At 44.8% G+C, this 15,000-nt stretch overlaps 1 protein-coding gene across 1 annotated transcript in view; it reads left to right on the top strand.

Annotated features, from left to right (window-relative positions):
• The window catches only part of cacng3b (calcium channel, voltage-dependent, gamma subunit 3b), a 24,109-nt gene that overhangs the window by 4,532 nt on the left and 4,577 nt on the right, over window positions 1–15,000 (top strand). Inside the window, exon 2 of the mRNA XM_068579554.1 lies at window positions 12,943–13,026. Within this exon, the coding sequence (XP_068435655.1) occupies window positions 12,943–13,026 (84 nt within the window). The remainder of the gene's footprint in view (window positions 1–12,942; window positions 13,027–15,000) is intronic.

Below are 15,000 nucleotides of genomic sequence, written 5' to 3'. Positions count from 1 at the left end.
TGGGCGAGCTCTCTCATCTCCTTCGGCCCATCTTCTTCTGCGCTCGTGCTCATTCCGGGCTTCATAATTCATAAACACCTCATAAAGTGACAGGAAATGGACGTCTGTGACTCGTGTTCATGCGGCTCGCGGTCGGCCCGCCATCGCAGAGTGAGACGGAGAACATCATGTATGCAGCGTTCTTACAGTAAATGTATAGAGCGCTCATGCATATGAACCATGAAGCGTGCAGCACTTTTTTTTCACTGACAATATGGAACAAGAGGAAGAAAAAGCCTGAAGGAATTGTCCTATTTTACCGGGGAAAATATATATATATATATATATATATATATATATATATATATCAAGGCGGCTTTTTTCCTTTCCTTTCAAATGTGAAGTATTTTTTGTGGCGTTATCGGGAATCTTTTGTGTACTGCGATGACTTACGGGCCCCTCTTTTCACACCCTGTGGCCCCGGCTGAAAAAGCTTCAAAGCATCGTTTTCTTTGGCCAAAGAAGAAGAAGTCGAGCTCACACAGCAGCGTTTGGTTCGCAGGACGGGGATGCAGTTCGTTGGAGAGTCAGCCGGACCTCGTCAGCTTTCCTTGTGCCCAGTTTTTACTTGTTATTTCCTTTTTTTTGTTGTTGTTGCTATGCTCACCTGTGTTTCCCTTCCCGGCCATGTACCTGTCCATCATTATGCCCCTCCCCTTTCCGTCTCAGAGACACACAGCTCACCTTCCAGCCCTCTGTTCCCCTTCCAGGTGTGCTTCAGACCAGCGCATCTGTATATTTAGACTCAGCTTCAGCATTTCTGGACACCTGTGTTTGTTTTTTGGACTGAACTCCTGTGCACCGAACCTGCTAGCGACTTTTTTATTCCAATCTTTTATTCCATGTCACATTACTGCCAATTGTCACGTGAAAAAAAAGATCTGAGATGAAAATATGACAGCAAAGCCGTGTCTGTGCGTGAGGCCACGCACCTGCAACACGCCTGTGGTTCTGCCGCGTTGTCTTCGGGGGTCTGGTCCCTGTGATGCAGTGATAAGCGCTTCAACGTGCCCTTTTTATTCCACGTGTGGTCCGGTTGGGATTTTTTTTTTTCCGGCATGCGGCGAATGTGTTTAGCGCGTGCCTGCGCAGGTGTGCCGAGGTGTTAACTCCCCACTGTGATAAATGAGCAGGAGAAAAAGGAAATGAGGAGGGGAGGGAGAGGAGGCAGAGCATGAATGAAGAAAGACCGGAATGTGCATGAATGAAGCCGGAGAGAGAGAGAGAGAGAGAGAGAGAGAGAGAGAGAGAGAGAGAGAGGGAGGGAGGGAGGGGGGGTAGCGAGTGATGGATGAGCTGAGCGTGGCCTCTGTTTCAGGTGAATCTCCAGGGAGTGTTTGACCACGCCGGGGATCTGAATGATCACCAGGTGATAGAGAGAAGGAAGCGGGTTTTAAACGGAGGTGGGGGGAGAAAACGATCACCCAGGGAGGAAGGAGGAAGGAGAGAAGGGAGATGGAGGGAGGAATGAAGGCCGCAGACGCAGAGTTTGGAAATAAAAGGGAGATGGATGCACAATATGTACGTGGACGCCATTTGTTTTTTGCACCTTTGTGTGCAGCTGTTGAGGGAAATATTACTACTGCAGCAGACATTGGGAGCATCCCAAGTCTCTTAGTTTCCCATCACTCGCGTCTCTTCCTCGCATCCTTTTCCACCAGGGATGCGAGGGAGAGACGCGAGCGATGGGGAACGTGGAGGCAGTTTGAGAGATGGAAGTGGTTTTCAGTAGCGCGATGCCTCGCTGGACGCTGCTGCGTTGACATAGCATCTATCGCTTCTGTGCATCCTGGAGGGTTTTACCTGTGGAAAGGGTTGTTTTCTGTTTTTTGGGGGAGTTTCTCCTGATCCCATGTGCGGTCCCGGGACAGAGGATGTCGTGTGCGTGCTGGTTGTGATTTTGGGCGATGCAAAATGAACTGAGTTGAGTTGAAGAAAGCTTTTCAGAGCTGCAACCTCAACCTCATTGAACCCTTTTCCCTCAACTGGAGCTCGTCCTCCATCGGTGCCGGGTTTCCTTAATTCTTTCTTTTAGTTGCTCATCGGGAGCAAATTGCTGCAGCCGGGTTCAAAAAAATCTTGCGGACAATTTCTGTCCCGGAGAGAGTCGTTTTGAGAGTGAGATGTTGGAGAAACACGCATGTGTGTGTGTGTATGAATGAGCTGAGATAAAGGAGGAGGAAAGAGGGATTGGAAGGGAATGAATGGATGTTTTTTGGTAATGAGAGGAGAGAGAAAAGGAGGAAGAGGAACGGAGGGACGATGAGACGGTTTGAAACCGGAGCAGAGAAATGTTGTGGAGGCAGAGAGAGAAAAATTGAACATGGGCGTTTGAGGAAGAACAGAGTGAAAAAAGGGGGGAGGAGGAGGAGAGAGAGAGAGAGAGAGAGAAGAGGAGAGGTGTGCAACCAAGCAGAACCTGTCCCGTTCTCTTTCATCAGCCATCACCGTGGAAACTAGCCTCTTCCTCTTCCTCTCTTTCGCTCTCGCTCCCCTTTTCCTTCTCTCTCCTTCGCCTCGAAAGAGGTAATCAGAGAGAGCGAGAGAGGTAGAGACAGAGAGAGAGAGAGAGAGAGAGAGAGAGAGAGAGAGGCACAGTCCCCCACACTGAGCTGTCAGAGGCGCTCTGAGGAAACAAGCAGTCCAATTTGCTCTGCTTTTCAACTTCCTTTCCTCTCCCTCGCTCCCTCCCTCCTCCTCCTCTTCTCCTCCGTTTTCTCGTTGACAAAATGCTTTAAATCCACGGATGTGTGTGTGTGTGTGTGTGTCTGTGTGTGTTTGGCTTGTGACCGGCCACACACACACACACACACACACTCACGTGTGCAGCGGTTCGTGCCCCACATCCTCTGCTGAGGGGCAGCTCCCCCGGGAGCGAGAGACCGGCCCCTCACCACAACAACAACACAACAACACAACAACAACAGAGATGCCTGAAAGCACCTTTTTGTTTCAGCTTTACTGACTCAGACCAACTGTAACGCCGGAGAGGAGAAAAACCTGAGCACGGCTCCACGTCCACGTTGTCTCCTACCATCGGGGGGAAAGGTCTCTTTCTTTCTGGCTTCAACAGCGGCGACACATCGATACGTTTTGTCGTTTTATAGTTTCACAATCGATGTCCTCTGAGGATTTTGGGGAGCTCTTTAAAAAATGTCTCTCGTGCCGCCGTGACGTTCAAATTGTTGGGTCTTTAAGTGGAACGTCTGTACAACTGTTGGATGACGAGCACACGTTTAGTCTGATGAACCGTCTAGCGCCATCATCAGGTCAAGAGCTGCACTTGCAAGAGCATTGAGCTTAAAGCATGGCCTTGAAGTATTAACGTAGTAGTATTAACCCGAGAACACCAACGCTGAAAACACTATATCACTAACATCGAGTATATTTCACCTGATATAATGTACCTGATCAAATATACTGTACTCCTCATCATAATATATTAAAATACAACAATACAAGGCAAGTTCAAGTACTCTTTCTTTATTTGACGCTCTCGAACTTCTCATAAAGTGAAAAACAGGATCCTGAAAAAAGGCTAAAAATCGGGTAAAAAATCAGGGAATCGTCAATAAAACATGATTAAAAATATAAACCTACCTTCGATAAGACACGCCCACCTTCAATAAGACACGCCCACCTTCGATAAGACACGCCCACCTTCAATAAGACACGCCTACCTTCAATAAGACACGCCCACCTTCAATAAGACACGCCTGCCTTCAATAAGACACACCCGCCTTCCATAAGACACGCCCACCTTCAATAAGACACGCCTACCTTCAATAAGACACACCCGCCTTCCATAAGACACGCCCACCTTCAATAAGACACGCCTACCTTCAATAAGACACGCCCACCTTCAATAGGACACGCCTACCTTCAATAAGACACGCCCGCCTTCAATAAGACACGCCCACCTTCAATAAGACACGCCTACCTTCAATAAGACACGCCCACCTTCAATAAGACACGCCTACCTTCAATAAGACACGCCCACCTTCCATAAGACACGCCCACCTTCAATAAGACACGCCTACCTTCAATAAGACACGCCCACCTTCAATAAGACACGCCTACCTTCAATAAGACACACCCGCCTTCCATAAGACACGCCCACCTTCAATAAGACATGCCTACCTTCAATAAGACACGCCTACCTTCAATAAGACACGCCCACCTTCAATAAGACACGCCTACCTTCAATAAGACACACCCGCCTTCCATAAGACACGCCCACCTTCAATAAGACACGCCTACCTTCAATAGGACACGCCTACCTTCAATAAGACACGCCCACCTTCCATAAGACACGCCTACCTTCAATAAGACACGCCCACCTTCCATAAGACACGCCTACCTTCAATAAGACACGCCCACCTTCCATAAGACACGCCTACCTTCAATAAGACACGCCCACCTTCAATAAGACACGCCTACCTTCAATAAGACACGCCCACCTTCAATAAGACACGCCTACCTTCAATAAGACACGCCCACCTTCAATAAGACACGCCTACCTTCAATAAGACACGCCCACCTTCAATAATACACGCCTACCTTCAATAAGACACGCCCACCTTCAATAAGACACGCCCACCTTCCATAAGACACACCCACCTTCAATAAGACACACCCACCTTCCATAAGACACGCCCACCTTCAATAAGACACACCCACCTTCCATAAGACACACCCACCTTCTATAAGACACGCCTACCTTCAATAAGACACGCCTACCTTCAATAAGACACACCCACCTTCCATAAGACACGCCCACCTTCAATAAGACACACCCACCTTCCATAAGACACACCCACCTTCTATAAGACACGCCTACCTTCAATAAGACACGCCTACCTTCAATAAGACACACCCACCTTCTATAGAGTCAGTGAGCAGCATGAGGCTACACAAAGACCCACACAACTCAGACAAAAGCAACACAATGAATACAACAAAATCCTCCAACGTGAGTGTTCTAGGGTTAAAGTGTATTAAAGGTTATATTAGTATATATTATTAACGTGTATTGATAATATTATTACACATGAAACTGAATCAGCTGAACACAACATTTGAACAAACAGCTTGTTCTGTTGTCGACGTCTTAAATGCATTTCTCTCTTTGCTCGTGTGCGTCGCTCCTGGTGTGGAAACGTCTGCTGAAGATCTTCACACAGAAAGCTCAAAGTACTTCAGCTACATTAAAAGTTCAAATATTTCAGATTTGACTGAAAACAGATGATTTCTGACTGTAAAATAATAAGTTATGTTTTTATGAGCCTGAATCTCACAGCTGAGGTCTTTGGGTTGATTTCTGTTTTTTACCCGAGTCTTATGGCAATTTATTGTGTTTCAGTGTTTGACCTGTAACCGTGTGTGTGTGTGTGTGTGTGTGTGTGTGTGTGTGTGTGTGTGTGTGTGTGTGTGTGTGTGTGTGTGCCTCATGGCTCGTCACAATCGTCGGGGCATCTGGACACACCGTGTTGTTTGTGTTTGTCTCTTTTTTAACCTTGATTTGAGGCTGTTTGTGGTGTTTGGTATTCATGCTGCGTTGGAAGCAGAACTACACAAACACACAGACACACAACACAATTATGTCACTTTTATAGTGATAGCAAAATATTCCATAATAACCTTTCAGCATATTCATATCATGTGGTACCCAGTACGCAGTTTTCTGGGAAAAGCTAAACAAAAATATCTTGAATATGTATGTATATCTCTCGTTCTCTTTATATATATATATATATATATATATATATATATATATATATATATATATATATATGTATATATATATATATATATATATATATATATATATATATATATATATATATATATATATATATATATATATATATATATATTTGGTGTTATATAATACCAAAGCTGACATGAAGCATATATACCTTCAGACAATGCAGTTGTGTTGTCTTCAGTGAAGGAAGGAGGACACACAGAGGAAGCTAGAGATGGAGACAAGGAGAGAGGGAGAGAGAGAGAGAGAGAGAGAGAGAGGAGAGAGAGAGAGAGAGAGAGAGAGAGAGAGAGAGAGAGAGAGAGAGAGAGAGAGAGAGAGAGCATCATGGAGGTGCAAAACGAGGAAGTGAGATGTAGCTAAATAATAAAAGTGTGTCGTCAGGAGGCAGTGGGATGGAAATGTTTCTGCTCGTCCTCTCGTCTCCTGGACTCGCTCTACTACTGTTTCATACATAACATTAAGGTGTGTGTGCGTGCTTCTGTGTGTCTATATATATATATATATATATATATATATATATATATATATATATATATATATATATATATATACATATGATACAGTTATATATAGTGCAATATACACTTTGACATCGAGGTTTGGAAACGCTCCAACGACAGCGCGTGAGAGGGAGCGTGCACGTGCATGTGTGCACGTGCGCAGATGTGCACGTGTGCAGATGTGCATGCGTGTCGACGGAGGCGACAGCAGCGGTACACTGGACCCAGTAGGAGGAATTATGAACCACATGAGTCACCGAGACGCACGCGGGCGGACAATCCTGCGCATACCGGACTCCCACACCCCCCCCCCCCCCTCCCGTTTTGGCTCCGCGTCCCATAATGCCTTGCTGCGCTACTGTGGTCGCAGCTGCCCTCGGGCCACGTTGACCTTTGTGAGGCAAATGTCTCCTGATAGATGCTCCCAGTGTGTGTCTGGGTGTGTGTGTAGGGGGGGAGGGGTGTGTGCTCATTATGTTGCTGTTAATTAGACTGAAAAATATATTTTTAAAAAGCAACTTTGTCACATTCAGCACACACACACACACACACACACACACACACACAATGGTGGGTTTAGAAAGAGCCCCAACCTGACCCCTGACTATACCACCATGTGTGTTGTCGGTCTTTTGGAGACGCAAACCCACGGGGACGGTGCCGGTGCAGCGCTGCATCTATGACTGGTGTCGTTAACAAGCAAATTTTGAACATTTTAAATGACACCCGGCTCTGGAAACGGTTATATTTAATATATTTGGAACACTGATGTGTGTGCGCGTCACCAACGAAGAAGAAGTGTTGATAGGAATTAGGCAAGTCCCCAGAAATGTGTCCCACTGAGCCCCGGACCTCTTGTGGGGTTTATTAGAAAAATAATCTCCAAGCTGTTTCCCTCCGCGCCGCCGTCGTCAAATCAAAGTCCAACTTCTTCCCCCAAAGACGTTCTTTTTCTTCTTCCTCCCAATGTTTCATCTTGACGTCGTTCATTCTGCCAACTCCGGATCGTAGGAGCAGATCCCAATGGTTCGTCTTGTTGGAGTCTTTTTAATTAGCTTATTAGAGACGTTAGCGTCCATGTTGCAGGTTTAAATGCACAGGGAGCGATATGAGAAGAGATCCGTCTGAGAGGCATCGGTCTGTAAGTTTACCTGAAGCTTGAAAGAGGATGAGATCGTCTGCATATTATTAAACTGTGTGTTATGAATCGCTGTGGTGACTTATTTCACTATTTATACAAAACAGAAGAGATTCAAACCTTTAACCTTTTGGAAACTGTTCACGAAAATCCTCCCGCGCCCATTTTAAGTCCCAGCATGCCCCATTTAGACAATCTTTTGGCATAAAATATGTAATATTTTTCCATTTTTGTACCGAACGACACAGTTTTCTGACTGAAACTCCTTCCTAACAGGACAAGACTTTGTTTTATTGTGATTTTTGCTGCAGATTCTGATTCTTTAGGTCCTAATCTTTCCAAAAAGGTGTCTTATTGACGCTCCAGGAGGCTTTTTTGGGGACTCTGGCTCATATCATGCTGGATGTTCATAGTTATGATCAAAATATCTTTTAAAAGGGATTTTTTTGCAGATATACATTTTTTTCCCAAGACTTTGCTGAAGAAATACATACAATAAACACAAGTATTGGAATCAATTTGGGCTTCCTACGACGACTCAAACACAGGAAAAAAAAGAGGTCTAGAGCTAAAATTGGTTCCACAGTTTTCACCGGGTTAAAGCCCACACGAACCGCTTAATAAAACATTATATTAACATCTGATCAGGCTAAAAATAATATTGGGACTGACTACATCCAGGGCGGCCGCTGATATAATTCCCCTAAAAGGTTGCCGTGCACCTCTGACGGCGCCGCAGCCGCTGTTTGTCCTTCAGCTCGAGGGAGGCGGCGAAGTCTGGAGGCTTTAACGCAGTAACCTCTGCCGCGGTGAACGACGTGTCGATACCCGCCGCCGCCGCCGCATCTTAATAAGGGCTGTTAATTAACAGGCTCTCATCAGTCCGCCGTCACGCGGTGTGTTTACATGGACGTGGAGCGCCGCAGGGCGATGACGAGGCGGATTCCTGCTCAGATATGATCTCATATAGAGATGGTATATTTGCTGCATGTGATGCAGATTGTAGAGTTTGTGTATTGTGGGTCTGTTTGATGGATGTTGGCGTGCATTGAACCAAAGACCTGAAGTAGTTGTTTTACTCTGGCTGACAGGTCGGAGGTGGTCTGGCTCCATCTTTGTTCCCGTGCTAATGTGATTGAAGTGGAGGTTTTTTTACGGCATGACCATAATGTGAATTAGCATTTGTTACAAAGGGAAATGATGGTGTTGAGTAGGCAGAGGTCAAAGGAAGAAGGTTAAAGGTGAGACAAAGCTACGCATTAAAAGAAATGATAAATAGAGAGATGTACTCTAATCTAGTTTAATTTAGTGATGAATAAAACACACATTTCCCTTCTTTTCAAGCCTGTTTATTGTCTAACTGTTGCTCATCTACGATGCATTGTTTGGCCCTGTGTGGGTGCGTGTGTGTCCGTGTGTGTGTGTGTGTGTGTGTGTGTGTGTGTGTGTGTGTGCGCGCGGTGCTTTCGATGAGATCATAGGCTGGTTATGACACTTGACACAAGTCTGTGCGACAGCGACTGACTCACTCACTGATACAGCATTCGGAAGTAGCTCGACACAACGTCATCGCGGGCTGAGAAATGTATGACGCAAGTGCATCCACCTACACACACACACACAGACACACACAGACACACACAGACACACACACGCATGCTTGGTTGGATGGTGACAATGTATTTGAAGACACTGACAGCGGTTCCTGCATCTGTTCTGTTGGTCCAGATTGATATTCTGCTTCTTGGAGCTTTTATTGGTCCTTTTTCTTGAAATTTATCTCCATTGATCGGCTTCTGTCAGGCGCAGAGCTCAGTCAAAGCTGGACAATCCATTGCATCTGGGATTTAAATCATTTTTTTAGGCATGATTCTGCATCATAATGCACAAACGGTGCATGACCCCAATAAATCCTGAACTCCTTGAAATTGGCAACTCCAATTTTTGTCTCCAGACCTCCTTTTGTGTCGTTGAAGGAACCCCAAATTGATTCCAATACTTGTGTTTATTGTATGTATTTGTTCAACAAAGTCTTGGGGGAAAAAAAATGTGTATCTGCAAATAAAACACTATGAACATCCAGCATGATGTGAGCCAGATTCCCCCAAAAAAGCCTCCTAGAGCGTCAATAAGACACCTTTTTGGAAAGATTAGGACCTAAAGAATCAGAATCTGCAACAAAAATCACAATAAAACAAAGTCTTGTCCTGTTAGGAAGGAGTTTAAGTCAAAAAATGAAAGAAAAAAGTATTTTATAACAAAATATAGTCTGAATGGGGCATGCTGGGACTTAAATTTGCCGTGGGAGGATTGAAGACATACGTCTTTAAAAGGCACACAGTCGCATGTACATACTTTCATGTTAAGGCGGCGAAGTTTATATAAGAAAATACGGATCAACACACACACACACACACACACACACACACACACACACACACACACACACACACACACACACACACACACACACACACTGGACTCCGGTGAATATTCATGGCAGCGGGACTGTTTGTGCAGATTCAGTCAGAATGAAGCCCAGCGTGTGCGTTCATGTCATGCAGGAACAACAAGTGCAGGCATGTTGAAGCAGAAGCTTCTAACAGCTGCACATACATGACGCTCCTGACGGCCTTAACCTGAAGGAACACTGTGGAGCATGTAGGGGGTGAAGTCAGCAGAAACACAACATATTGTTAAGTATGTTCCCTCATGTGTAGAATCACCAGAACACGCTAATGATTGTGTATTTATTACCTTTTGGAGGAGACGTTATCTCTGCGTAGGGACACGGCGGCCATGTTTTTTTTACAGAAGCCCAGAACAGAAAAAAAACCTTCTTACAGTTTTTGTGCGTTTTTGTGTGTTTATTCATTTACAGATATGAAAATGATCGGGACATGAAGTACATTGCTGTAAATACAGGATTTTCTTTATTAAATCTGTACATTAATATTGCAATTTTGTCTGGCATTGACTTTGTGTTTGTGTCCTTGTTTTATTTATTTTTAATTTCTTATCTGTACACCAGACGCACAAAAATTGCACCACTGACCGACTTTTGTAAAAAAATCTGGGAGCTTATGCGACCAGATGTGTCCAGTCATTCCTCATTTTCTGCTGTGTGTGTGTGTGTGTGTGTGTGTGTGTGTGTGTGTGTGTGTGTGTGTGTGTGTGTTTAAGTGTGTTTGTTCAGGTGTGATTTTGATTCTCGGCCACTAAGAGAGAAATAAAAGCAGCCGTCTCTCTCTCTGTTCCTGCCTCCTCATCCTCTATGCTTGCTTATGGATTAACCGTTTATTGTATTCTTGATTAACTCACTATTCAATTGTGAAAAACTTTATTAATCAAATTTAAAAAATCCTTTTCTGTCCATCATTGCAGCTCTAAGGGAACAAGAAAGACTCAATGTTGCTCACACTGGACGGAGAATTAATGAGCCATCGCCTCTTTTTTAATATCGTGTACAGTCATAAATAAAAGTCTCTTTTTCTACCAAGACGGTGTGAAATGTATAAATGAATGTATTCAACGGTTAAGTGAGGAAACACGGTGTTAAACTCAACGTGTCAAAACAGACTTTGATTCATGTGCAAGTAGTTTTTTCTTTTTCTTTACACTTTTTATGACTTCATGAAATCGCTATAAACGCCTTTTCTTGTTCATCGGCGTGTCGGTCGGAGGTTGCTCGCTATCTCCGACTGCGCGAGCGGGATGAATCAATTTGTGAATGATTTTCTGAGTGTGTGTGCTGGAAAAGAAGCTCTTCATATGCAAATCAGCAATTAGCGGTTTGAGTCGTCCGTCGTTGCGTCGCCAGCCTCCGTCCTCCTGCCGTTCCTCTGCGAGGAACCTCTTTCAGCCGGAGCTTCCTCTCCTCTTCATCCTCCTTCATCTCGCTTTCTCTCTCCTCTTCCCCTTCATCCCACTTCAGCCCTCCTCCTCCTCTCTCTCTTCTCCCCCGGTCTCTCTCTCTCTCTCTCTCTCTCTCTCTCTCTCTCTCTCTCTCTCTCTCTCTCTCTCTTTCACATCCCCCTGTGGTGTTGACCATGTGTGAATGGGATTGAATGATGGGTGGGAACGAAGCTACATGCAGTGTACACACACACACACACACACACACACACACACACACACACACACACACACACACACGGATGGACGAGTGTATGTGTGTGTGTGTGTGTGTGTGTGTGTGTGTGTGTGCAGGACTGTTACAAAGGAGGATGAGTCACTCTTTGCCCGACACGCTCGTAGGAGACTGCATCCTAGTCAATACAACACAAACACACACACACACACACACACTCTCTCTCACACACACACACACACACTCACACACACACACTGATATAAACAAGAAGGCTTTTACTTACATGCATGATTGATAGTGTTCATGTATCAGTATAATGAGCTCGGTTGATGTGTGTGTACACGTGACGTCTGTATTTTAGTGGCTGTGTGTGCTTTTGTATTCAGAGAGGTGATTGTGTGTGCGCGTGTGTGTGCGCGTGTGTGTGCGTGTGTGTGCATGTGTGTGTGTGTGTGTGATAAGGCTTTTCATTGGTGTTTTCCCTCATATACCCTGAAGGCTGCAGCTCCGTCCTGCTGCATCTGTCCTCTCTCTCTCTTTCTCTCTCTCTCTCTCTCTCTCTCTCTCTCTCTCTCTCTCTCTCTCTCTTTCTCTCTCTCTCTCTCTCTCTCTCTCTCTCTCTCTCTTCTCTCTCTCTCTCTCTCTCTCTCTCTCCTTGTGCTTTTGATGTATATGCACGTCCGTGCACAGCGCATGTTCACTTTTCCTGAAGATGAGATCGGATGCAGTAAAAAATCCCCGCACAAAGATGAGTGATATTGATCGACAGAAAGCAATCACGCGCTCGTGTTTTTTCTTATCGCCGTTGCATTGGACGTTTTCACGACTGAATAAATGATTAATCGTTTAATCAGAAACAGAATGACTGATTAATTCAAGCGGCTGCTGACTCAAACCACACACCAACGTGTTTGCTGAGGAGATAACTAAACACAGCGGCAGAGAGACGACCGCTCGTCCTGTTCTCAGTCGACTGAGATGTTTTTAGTCGATTTGTCCTTTTTTTCACGCCGTCTGTCGACTAAAATCGGCTCAATCGGGCGACACAAGAGAGTTATTAACCAGCCGCGGTATCTATTTGGTCAAGGGCAACCCTGCTAGTGGCTGCTGCCGTCAGAAAATTGACATTTTAGGCCTTTAACTGATGCTCTCTCTGATTCACTGACAGTCAACACCTTGTTTACAGATGCAGCTCTTACAAAGTGATGACATCACTGGTTTTGTCCCCTCTAGCGTCTCATTGACGGCTAGTTTAAGTCAGGAAATAGTACAATCTGCTATAAATTGACTTGACTTCCCCTTTTCTGCTTGGTTTCTGATATTTCAAATCAACAAATCGTATTACCTCATGTTGAGCGATAAAGACCTGAACTGAACCCGTTTGTGTGTTTCTCCTCTGCAGGATCGTTCAGAGGCGTGTGCAAGAAGATTGATCACTTCCCAGAGGACGCGGACTACGAAGCAGATGCTGCCGAATACCTCCTACGTGAGTTTGATGATGATGACGGTGCATTTTTTTTAAACATGCATTAATCAGTCCAACCTATTAAGATCCTTCGTATCTGCTAAGATTTATATGAACTCTGCTGGACTCGAAAAGATCAATTATTCTGTGTTTTTCGCTGAGAATCGGTCAATCTTGTTCGTTTCGGCGGGTTTCATGTGATTAATTTGGATGTAAATATATATTTTTCATGTATTTACAAAGGCGACACTGCTAAAAAGCGTCATATTTCAGCTTTTAGACCTCAAATTAAGGCTTCAGCCGATCGCTGTGTGCCGAAACAGGATGAGTTGTGTCCAAATGTATGAACCAACATCTCGGAGGCTCCACGGGCCAAAACAAGATGGCCGACGTTGTCGCTCCTTTCAACCTCGACAAAGGCCGCACGGACCAGATCCAGCATAAAAAAAAGCCCTGAACATATATTACTGGTCGCGTAAAAGCCACGAGACACAACGCACAACGTTGTTTTATGGCGAGTCCACACGAGGTGCCGACCTTGATCCTGCTGCAGAGAAAGAGCATTAAACTGACACTATACCGTATAAATATCTCAACGACGACATGTTTTCATGCACACTAGTCACCATATGGATGCTGTGTACAGCAGAGTGTGTTTGAATATGTTTAACCTGCTGACCCTGATCAAGGGGAGCCTTTTATATAAAGTCACAATTTACAAATCAATCTCAAAAAACTAAAATAAAACATGTTAAGTATCAAATTAAACATAAAAATCAGGGCTACAATAACATAAAATCCACATGTACAACCTGTAAACACAACTAACACAATAAATAGGATTAGGGTTCATGGTTAGCGTGAGGAAAAGCTACTACTTCGGCGCTACGTGTGGTCATGTCGTCTCCGTTGAGTGTTTTTTACGACAGTTTGCAACACCTCCGGTCTGTTTACGACCGTTTGCAGAGACAAAAATAAAAAAAAACCACATCGCTGCTGGGAAGCAGAAACACATTTACGCTGAGATCTGCTTTTTTTGCGGGGATACGTGCAAATATGACAACGCCGAACCTTTGCGAGGATGTGGTAGAAGCAGAGAAAGAGGGATAAAAGATGGAGGCTGAAGAAGTCGACCGCTGGCTGCGTTAATCGGAGCGTGCGCGGCTAAGTGTAAACGAGAATATTCATCTCCATTCGACAAGTAAAACAGCTTAGTGGGAATGTTGTCTTTTACGGCTCCAGCCGGCTTGTTTTATACCGAGAATCATGTAAAAAATGGTTTTGATTTTGCACCTGATGGAGTCAGACATGAGATCGCACTGAAAGAACTGAGAAGAAGAAGAATGTTGCACAAAAAAAGTCTGCTTTTCATCATAAATGTGTAAGGAGATGAGGAGAAATGTGAGCTGTTATAATTAGAGCAGGTGCCACAGTGTTTACAGCACATACATGATAAATATGCATGTATATATTTATATTTTTAAAGCACGGCCATGATGGGAAAATGGCAAAGGAGGATGCAGCCACGGATAGAGAGAGAGAGAGAGAGAGAGAGAGAGAGAGAGAGAGAGAGAGAGAGAGAGAGAGGGGAGGGGCTCTTTCTGTTCTTTCTCTCACAGCGAACACGGAGTAAAGATGGACGGAGAGAGAAAACTCTGACAACAACAACAAGAGGAGAGAGAGAGAGGAAAAAAAGGGAAAATGGACTCAGCCTGTGCTTCTTCTTCTTTTTTTTTCTTTCATTGCTCCACTGAACACGGAGCAACATCCCCAGAGGCGGCCAATTAGATGGCAGGGCCTTCAGAGCCGGCCGGCCAATGGGGAGCGGGGACCTAGTGACCGGCATTTCATACAGCCCAGGGTTGTGGGCCACAGGGGGCGGGGCTTATCCGCTCCGACGCACAACACCACTGGTCAGCGCAGCTGTCAGTCACGCTGGGAACGTTGTTTTTTTTTTTTTTTTAAACGCCAAAAAAAAAAAATGCAGATTCAGAA

Source organism: Clinocottus analis, unplaced genomic scaffold (assembly GCF_023055335.1).
Source record: "Clinocottus analis isolate CAN_PGR_092001 unplaced genomic scaffold, fCliAna1.0.p SCAF_16, whole genome shotgun sequence".
Lineage (NCBI taxonomy): Eukaryota > Metazoa > Chordata > Actinopteri > Perciformes > Cottidae > Clinocottus > Clinocottus analis.
The sequence above is the reverse complement of the archived record's forward strand: the minus strand, read 5'-3'. Positions and strand labels throughout refer to the sequence as shown.